The sequence below is a fragment of the Bos javanicus genome, chromosome 25 (genome assembly GCF_032452875.1).
Source record: "Bos javanicus breed banteng chromosome 25, ARS-OSU_banteng_1.0, whole genome shotgun sequence".
Taxonomy (NCBI): domain Eukaryota; kingdom Metazoa; phylum Chordata; class Mammalia; order Artiodactyla; family Bovidae; genus Bos; species Bos javanicus.
The window spans coordinates 28,253,907-28,263,247 of NC_083892.1; the positions used below are offsets into that span (position 1 = coordinate 28,253,907).

General features: G+C 47.8%; 1 protein-coding gene and 1 long non-coding RNA gene across 4 annotated transcripts in view; one reads left to right on the forward strand and one right to left on the reverse strand.

Annotated features, from left to right (window-relative positions):
• The window catches only part of TMEM248 (transmembrane protein 248), a 42,317-nt gene extending 38,758 nt beyond the window's left edge, over window positions 1–3,559 (forward strand). For all 3 annotated transcript variants that reach the window (XM_061401826.1, XM_061401824.1, XM_061401825.1), the window contains one exon: window positions 844–3,559. In XM_061401826.1, the coding sequence (XP_061257810.1) occupies window positions 844–864 (21 nt within the window). In that variant the 3' untranslated portion in view covers window positions 865–3,559. The remainder of the gene's footprint in view (window positions 1–843) is intronic.
• On the reverse strand, window positions 2,270–7,314 carry LOC133238570 (uncharacterized). Its single transcript, XR_009733565.1, has 2 exons — window positions 4,177–7,314; window positions 2,270–3,599 (listed from the first exon to the last, which is right to left on the reverse strand). It is a non-coding gene; the product is annotated as an uncharacterized LOC133238570 (long non-coding RNA).
• Window positions 7,315–9,341: the final 2,027 nt, after the last annotated feature.

Below are 9,341 nucleotides of genomic sequence, written 5' to 3' on the forward strand. Positions count from 1 at the left end.
TGAGTGGTGGGTGGGGTCTGGCCCAGGACTGCTCTGGAGGTCTCTGGGTACCAAAGTCCCAGTTAGTCCTATTTCCACTTACTGTGGGTGATTCCTTTTCTCCAGGGAAATTAGTTCCTGTCTATCAGCAGCCATTGCCCCTCAGCCTATGATATGGTGTTGCATTTTCAACCATATACCCAAGTCTTTGGTAAACCGTTCTCACATCCCCACTGGAGGGACTTTCCTGGGGAAGTCCCAACTGCTGCTGGACTCTGTCCTTCCAGCGTCCTGGTCAGGGAACTAAGATGCCACATGCTACACCGTGTGGCCAAAAAACAAAACAAGCGAAATGAAAATTAGATCATTAACAAATTACGTATTGGGGACTTCCCTGGTAGTCCAGTGGCTCAGACTGCACTCCCAGTGCAGGGGGTCTGGGTTCGATCCCTGATCAGGGAACTAGATCCCAAATGCTGCCATTGAGCCCTGGTCCAGCCAAATAAAATATTTTTTTAAAAAATGACTTTAAAAATTCTGTATTTAAAAAAAAGTTCCCCACTGGAGAACAGCTAACCCTGAGGGCTGCCTCCGTTCCACTGAGGTCTGTGTGCTGGTCACTTCCCAGAGCGCTGAAACTTGGCCCCATCTCAGCTCAGCACTTCATGAGATCAGCTGATTTCTATTCATTACCTCCTAGATGAGCTTGATCTTTTTAGCGTTTAATCGTTCCCCTGCCTGGCAGATGCATGCGTGTGGCTCCCTGGGTTCGGGGCTGGGCCCAGGCCCCCAGTAGGAGAGCTGGTGGGGCTGAGTTACCTGCTCGTCACTGCGTGACCGGTTGGCCGTCTTGCTCTCTCCTAGGTGGCTCTGGCAGACGCCTAATCCCACAGCTGCCGTTTTCCCAGAGAGACTGAAAGAACCATAATCATCGCCTGCTGAAGCCAGCCTGGGCCTGGACACTCTGTGAATACATTATCTTGCAATGTTGGGTTATTCCAGCCAAAGACATTTCAAGTGCCTGTAACTGATTTGTATATATTTATAAAAGTCCATTCAGAAATTGGTCCAGTGATGCACGTGCTTCGCACTGGGTGCCGCCAGAGCCCTTCAGCCTCACCCGCGGACTCGGCGGGATGGCCCACGCGGCGCCGGAGAGGATTCGCGACCTCGCTGCCGGAGCAGGCCGTGCTGTCTTTCCCGGGGGCCCGAGGCGTGTCACTGCTGTGGGGGAGGTTTGCTTTGGTTCTTGTTCAGCCCGATCTGTACAGAATGTTCAAAACAGTCTGCACCTTTGATATGATACTGCATTTCCAAAGCCACCCCAATCCAGTTTGTGGATTTTATGTGTCTGTGGCTTAATAATTATAGTAACAACAATAATACCTTTTTCTCTGTTTTGCTTGCAAGGAAACATACCTAAGTTTTTTTTTTTTTTTATCCCCCTCTTTTTCCCTTTGAAGAGAAAATAGTCACATTTTACTACTACTCTAGTTAGAGATTTGTGCTTTTATCTTGAGTAAAAAGTTAAATACTTAAAAGTCACTTACTTGGTAAAGATCAAAGTTTCATTTTCCACGTGGACAGCGAGGAGCCTGGTCTTGAGTTGAGCTGGCTCAGAGCGCTCCACTGTCCTTTTTCTTCTCTGTTGTCCCTTACCTCTGGTATAAAAGGTGAAACAGCTTCCTCACTCCAAAGGGCTTCAAAAATGAAGTACAAATGGCTCTAGAGTGAAAACGAGCCGTTCTCTTTTCTGCAGTGCAGATGACAGTAAGGAGAGGGAGGGCGCTGGTTCGGTCTAACAGTCATGAAAGGGCTTCTTGTTTTCTTTGAGGAGGGAGTGGATTTTTCTTTCCCTGGTGTTTTATGGGGAGGTGTTTCATTTTTATGCAGTTAACATACTTGGAAGGAAATGGCAACTTATAGATACAACATTAAGAAAACGTTGGCTGTGAAATCTGAGGGAAAATGATTCTGATTTGCCATTTATCAGGAAAACCAAAAGCATTTTTTTTTCTTATAACATTCTGATAATCTACTTCTTTTATCCCTTTTTCCTTCCAAGCCATCTTCATTTTAAAATGGTTGTGCATCTTTTCTAGCCCTTTATCACTTGTGTTATTACCATTTTTCTTCACAGCTTTTTGCCTTACTGACTCACAGTCATTAATGATTTCTGAGAGTTCTCCCAAGCAGTGATAGAGCAAAAGGGCAGTTAAGTCTTGGGCGTGACTGCCAGCACTTCTTTCCCTTAACTCCAGGTCTGTAGTCAGTTCTAAATTAGAACCAGCCCTGCAGTCTGAAATATATTGGCCTAGAACATTTTATCCCAAGTTTTTTTTTTTTTTAAATCCCAGGCATTTTTGAATGGAAAACATTTGTGGGCTTTTACTGAAGGTTATTAAAATAATCATCATAGTAACTTGATATGTTAGTACTTTTTTTTCCCTTTTAGTACATTTCAAGCACAATAATCAGACTTGTCTATCCGTTTTTTTTAAATGATATGAGTTGCTTACCTGATGCATAAGCTAATCAGTTAATTTAGTTTTCTCTTTAGAGACTTTGAGACTTACAAGATGAGATTGAGAAAAAGCCATTTGCTTGGCCTTTAGAAACATCAGTATCATTAAGACCAACAGATTTTAGATGAAGCTGCTACTGAATTAATAAAATCCCAAGGAAGTAGAGTTAAAGAAATAGATTATTAACTGGCAGAGTAATATAAAAGGAAGACAGGTGAAAAAAGTCAGTTTCACTGGTTTGTTGGGTCCAGCTTGTTGCTAATATTAATGACCCTTGTGTTAATTACAGGGACTGGCTGGCATCTGCTGGCAGGGGAGGAGAGACTCTGTTAGGCACAAGGAAAGGAAGTGCCAAAAACGCCTGGACAGTATGACTTGTCACGAGGCCAGGACACAAACACACTTTAAACCCAGCATTCTCCCCTCGCAGGTGATCTCAGATCTTACGGAAACCCAGTCAGGTGTACAAAGGAAGGCTGGGGATGCCAGCGGTGCTGGGTCCACCGACCCTCAGCAAGTCCAGAGGACCCGTTACTACCCGGGCACTGACAGACAAGGCCCTGTCCTCCGCTGTCCCTCACTGGGAGGGCGGGGGACCTCAGGATGAGAAGAGGGTCGTAGACAGGGCCTGTCTCCCCTCCAGGGGCGACCCCGTGCAGAAGCACTGGCCCGTCCTCAGGCATCTTGGACCGGAGTCCAACAAAAGGTCAGCAACTTACTATTAAAACAGTTGTTTCAGATCATATTGATCTCTTTCCCTTTTCCTTTTGTCCTTCCACTGTATGACTTGAATCAGTTTTGATTCTATTTGTAAGTTTTTCTCGTTGTTAGGAACCTGCCACTTCTGTTGCGTTCTCTCGGGCAGTGTAGGGGTTCAGCCTCCTGGTTTTTCACCCTCCTGCAGGCACTGTGGGGCTCCGAGGGCCAGCGGGTCCGTGTCACTCACCTTGCTGCATGATGGTCGGTAGCCGATCTGTTCCGGCATTCACTCCCAGGTTAATTTTCTGTGTTGAAACTGTGCACATGTGCTTTCCAGAATAAAATGTCTGAATTTACTTGCTGTGTCTCCATTTCCTCCTGTCTGCTGGGTGTTTTCTAAGGGAAGAACATACACGATAAGTCAGTAGGGATGTTTTGCAAGCTGTTCTTAAGTGTCAGCTGTCGTCAGGATGAGGGGCGGGCACTGTTTCCTCCCAAGCACCCAGGTCTTCTCCCCCAGAGTACAGAACCTTAGTGTGCTGGACCACGAGTGCTCGCGGTCCTGCCCAACTCCTGCCCGGGAGGAGCGGTAGGAGCGTTTGAACGGGGACGGGATTTATAGACACCGTCTCAGTCCCACGCGCTCTGCGTCTGCTCTCGCCCAAGGTACCGGAACCAGCCCCGACTCCCCAGTACAGAGCTACCACACAGGCCAGCCCTGCTTTGTCAGGAAAGGCATCCTCTGCAGTTACCTGTAGCTATTTGTGAAGGGCAGTGTGTTCACCGACGTGAATTCTTCCCCTTTCCCGGTAGGCTGGGGCTCTGTGGGTCTGCCCTTCCTCAGTCCCCGCTGGTGCCAGGCAGGGAGGGGTCGGCCTCCGGGTGCCCAGTTGGGAGCGGGCTGCCTCAGTGGGCGCTCGTGTCTGCCCCTCCGCCCGGCCCTGCCCTCTCTAGCTGGCGGAGCACAACTCACCGTGCTTTGCGCGGTGCTTTGCTGCTGCCTCCTCGGGCTGGGAGGCTCGGGTGTGGCGTCTCCTCTCCATCACGGTGAAGAAGCCCTTGGAAAATAAGGGCTTGCATCTTCCTTCTCCCATCATCTGTAAAACCTGACATAGACCCAGTCCACAAGTCCATTAGCCATGGTGCTTTATAAGCATCTCCTTGTCCTGGTGAGTCTCAGACACACAGAACCGTCTCTGCAGATTTCGGGAGAAGCAGAGTGAATGCACAGACCCAAGGTGCATTGCGGAGTCCAGTCCAGCTTGTGAGCTTATTTCCGGTCTTGAACAAACCTCTGCCCGTCTGATTTTCCCTCTGAAGGCCCCACACTCATAACACACCAGGTGTTGCTGGTGGGGGACAGCAGCGGTCTGACCATTGCAAGAACAGACGGCAAGTTGACAGTGCCTTGTCCAGGGGGAAGGAGATTAGGTTTTGCTTTTCATGTTACTCACCCTCTTTACTCCAGACTCTTGCTTACCCAAGAACACGTTTTTCTGGGGTCCTTAAGTGCCGTCGTCCATCTAGGAACTAGAGGCGCAGCAGCCCACAGACAAAATGCTTGGCCTCTGGGTGCCTCCTGGTGGGGGAGATAGTGCATAAACACAGAAGTATATTTCTGATCTAATGGCAGCTAGTGATGAGATAAAGGTTCTTGGGACAGAGGATGAGGGCTGTGATGCCTCAGCTGCGGTGATCACAGGAGGCATCTTCAAAAGAGGTACGCTTTGAAGTCACACAGAGCGGGGAGTGCTGGCCTGGGGCATTCCAGGCAGAGGGCAGAGACTGTGCTCCCAGGGCCCTGGCTTACGATGGGTGGAGAATGGAGTCCCACAGGGATCTGTCTTCCCACCAGAGGACAAGCCAGGCTGCTGCCGGGGCGGCCCCGCAGTCTATGCAGGGAGATGTCCTACACCATCTGGTCCACGCAGGGTGTTATCAGAGTCAGTGTGGCAGGTCTGAGCCCCAGCCCCAATTCACAACAGGCCGTGTAATGTAGGCTGAGTGGTTTAACCTCTCTGTGTCCATTTCCCATCTGTAAAGGAGGGATAACAGCAGCCATTTGAATACAGTGAGGACTGAACAGGTTAACAGTGGAACAGTGTATGGTGCTCTGTAAACATTATAATGAAGTGTGAGGCAGGGGTGTCCAAGAGCGAGGCTGGTGGGTCACCTCTGGTTTGGTAGGTGAGAATTAGCAAAGCGGAGAGATCTCCCCCAAGCTCTAGTCTTTGTCAACAGCGGTACTGCCCTTGCAGTGGGTTCCTATCATCTGATGAGAACTGATGTGCAAAGCAAGTGTATATAACACATTTCAGGAGACGAAAACCATGCTTATCACATAGGACATGCACTGCTATTTAACATTTTTAGTTTCTTCTAATTGAATGGAGAAGGCAATGGCACCCCACTCAAGTACTCTTGCCTGGGAAATCCCATGGATGGAGGAGCCTGGTAGGCTGCAGTCCATGGGGTCGCTAGGAGTCAGACACGACTGTGTAACTTTCAAGTAGACAACCTGAGCAACTTCCCTTTCACTTTTCACTTTCATGCATTGGAGAAGGAAATGGCAAGCCACTCCAGTGTTCTTGCCTGGTGAATTCCATGGACAGAGGAGTCTGTCTGGCTACAGTCTATTGAGCCACAAAGAGTCAGACATGACTGAGCGACTTAAATTAGTCAGCAGCAGAGCTAGATGATCAATGTTATAGTTGTGGAGGCCTGGAGTCAGCCCGCTTACTTAGATCCCCTCCATGGAGGGAATGCGGTGGAGGCATGGAGTCCAGCACTTGGGGGTGAGTTGGGAGAAACAAGACCAGAGCTGAGCTCACAAGCCCCGCCTACTGTCCTATTCACACCCTCCCTACTTTGGTCACTGGAAAAGTTAAAGGTTAATGGGGCAACTTGACCAGTGATTGGGTCCATTGAACTATGTGAAGGTTGACATTCCTCATGAGCTCTGATGGAGGAGGGAGAGGCTAGGACTCATATGCAATCGTGAGTGTACACTGATAAAAGTAGGTGCCTTGGATTGCAGGGCGGGTGATGTTGGAGGCTGCTGCTGCTAAGTCGCTTCAGTCGTGTCGGACTCTGTGTGACCCCAGAGACAGAAGCCCACCAGGCTCCCCGTCCCTGGGATTCTCCAGGCAAGAGCACTGGAGTGGGTTGCCATTGCCTTCTCCGCGGAGGCTGCTAGTTATGTACTGAGTTCTGGTCCTGCAAGTTTGACCTGAAACCTTCTGAGTCTTCCCTCACCAGCAGAGGGAGGTCTACCTTAAAGAAGCCAGGTTCATCCCCTGGGGCTGAAGCTAGGAGGTTGGAGTCTGGGTCCCCAGTGCATCCTCAGCTGTGTCCACGGGTGAGAGAGGTTTAAGGGTGTCTGAGTATTTCTGGCAAAGTGTCGGCAACTGTAAAATAGGATGAAATTGTCAGGACAACCACTTCAGGGCTCTGAAAGTTGACCCAAGGCAAGTAAATGAAAAAGAATTGAGATGCAACTGTTTATGGAAAGATGGCTGAACTTCCAGAAAGAACACTAAGTATTTCACCTGGAGCTGCTTCATTTTCTCCCTCATTCCTAGCTTAGAGTGCTGCCAGGGTGAAGGTGTCTTTAAAAAGCTAGCAGCTTCACTGTTGGGCTTGCTCTGCAGGGAAAGGTGAAAAACTCTTGTTCAGTGGCATTGTCTGTAAAAATAGCAAACTTGATAGAACGAGAAAGGAGAAAGCTTGGGGTGGGTGGCAGACTCTAGAGAAATTTACCAAGGAACTCCTGGAAAAGAGCCAGAGAGGTTCCACACATCCCTGGTAGGGAGGCCATGTACACACACAGGGGCGACCCAGGGATTCAAGCTCTGTACTGGGAAGTATCAGAAGTTGGGATAGACTTGGAAACACACTGAATTTTGAATAGGCTTCCCCACTCGCCACCAGAGCTGTAGGCAAAGATTGAGATGTTTGGGCAGAACCTCTAACCGGGCATTGCCTGATTTCTATGCTATGTAGACCTAAGGGCAATCTCTTTGGAGGTTTTCATTTTACAAAAAAACAAAATATAAGTTAAACTGAGAAGAGACATCATGGGTTACATACCATGGAGAAGACCAGATCAGATCAGTCGCTTAGTTGTGTCCGACTCTGTGACCCCATGAAACGCAGCACGCCAGGCCTCCCTGTCCATCACCAACTCCCGGAGTTCACCCAGACTCACGTCCATCGAGTCAGTGATGCCATCCAGCCATCTCATCCTCTGTCGTCCCCTTCTCCTTCTGCCCCCAATCCCTCCCAGCATCAGAGTCTTTTCCAATGAGTCAACCCTTCGCGTGAGGTGGCCAAAGTACTGGAGTTTCAGTTTTAGCATCATTCCTTCCAAAGAAATCCCAGGGCTGATCTCCTTCAAAATGGACTGGTTGGATCTCCTTGCAGTCCAAGGGACTCTCAAGAGTCTTCTCCAACACCACAGTTCAAAAGCATCAATTCTTCAGCACTCAGCCTTCTTCACAGTCCAACTCTCACATCCATACATGACCACTGGAAAAACCATAGCCTTGACTAGATGAACCTTCGTTGGCAAAGTAATGTCTCTGCTTTTGAATATGCTATCTAGGTTGGTCATAACTTTCCTTCCAAGGAGTAAGTGTCTTTTAATTTCATGGCTGCAGTCACCATCTGCAGTGATTTTGGAGCCCCCCAAAATAAAGTCTGACACTGTTTCCACTGTTTCCCCATCTATTTCCCATGAAGTGGTGGGACCTGATGCCATGATCTTCGTTTTCTGAATGTTGAGCTTTAAGCCAACTTTTTCACTCTCCACTTTCATCAAGAGGCTTTTGAGTTCCTCTTCACTTTCTGCCATAAGAGTGGTGTCATCTGCATATCTGAGGTTATTGATATTTCTCCCGGCAATCTTGATTCCATTTTGGTTTCTTCCAGTCCAGCGTTTCTCATGATGTACTCTGCATATAAGTTAAATAAACAGGGTGACAATATACAGCCTTGACGAACTCCTTTTCCTATTTGGAACCACTCTGTTGTTCCATGTCCAGTTCTAACTGTTGCTCTCTGACCTGCATACAAATTTCTCAAGAGGCAGATCAGGTGTTCTGATATTCCCATCTCTTTCAGAATTTTCCACAGTTTATTGTGATCCACACAGTCAAAGGCTTTGGCATAGTCAATAAAGCAGAAATAGTTGTTTTTCTGGAACTCTCTTGCTTTTTCTATGATCCAGCAGATGTTTGCAATTTGATCTCTGGTTCCTCTGCCTTTTCTAAAACCAGCTTGAACATCAGGAAGTTCATGGTTCACATATTGCTGAAGCCTGGCTTGGAGAATTTTGAGCATCACTTTACTAGCGTGTGAGATGAGTGCAATTGTGCAGTAGTTTGAGCATTCTTTGGCATTGCTTTTCTTTGGGATTGGAATGAACACTGACCTTTTCCAGTCCTGTGGCCACTGTTGAGTTTTCCAAATTTGCTGTTATACTGAGTGCAGCACTTTCACAGCATCATCTTTCAGGATTTGGAACAGCTCAACTGGAATTCCATCACCTCCACTAGCTTTGTTCGTAGTGATGCTTTCTAAGGCCCACTTGACTTCACAGTCCAGGATGTCTGGCTCTAGGTAAGTGATCACACCATCGTGATTATCTGGGTCGTGAAGATCTTTTTTGTACAGTTCCTCTGTGTATTCTTGCCATCTCTTCTTAATATCTTCTGCTTCTGTTAGGTTCATACCATTTCTGTCCTTTATCGAGCTCATCTTTGCATGGAGAAGATAGTTTCTACAAATTGAGTATAGGCTATTTACTAACAACAAAACAATAACATCAGCATCAGGGGGAAGGGATCAGAATCCACAGTTACTACAATATATTAGCTAAAATGTCCAGTTTTCAACAAAAAATGAAAACCAAAATTAAAAATACAGTACCATTTGTGTGTGTGTGTGTCTTCAGTCCCTGAGTCATGACCAACTCCTTGCGACCCCATGGACTGTAGCCCATCAGGCTCCTCTGTCCATAGGATTCCCCAGGCAAGAATACTGCAGCAGGTTGCATTTATTTCCAGCTCCAGGGGTTCTTCCCGACCCAGGGATCTCACCGGCACCTCTTACATCTCCTGCATTGGCAGGCGGATTCTT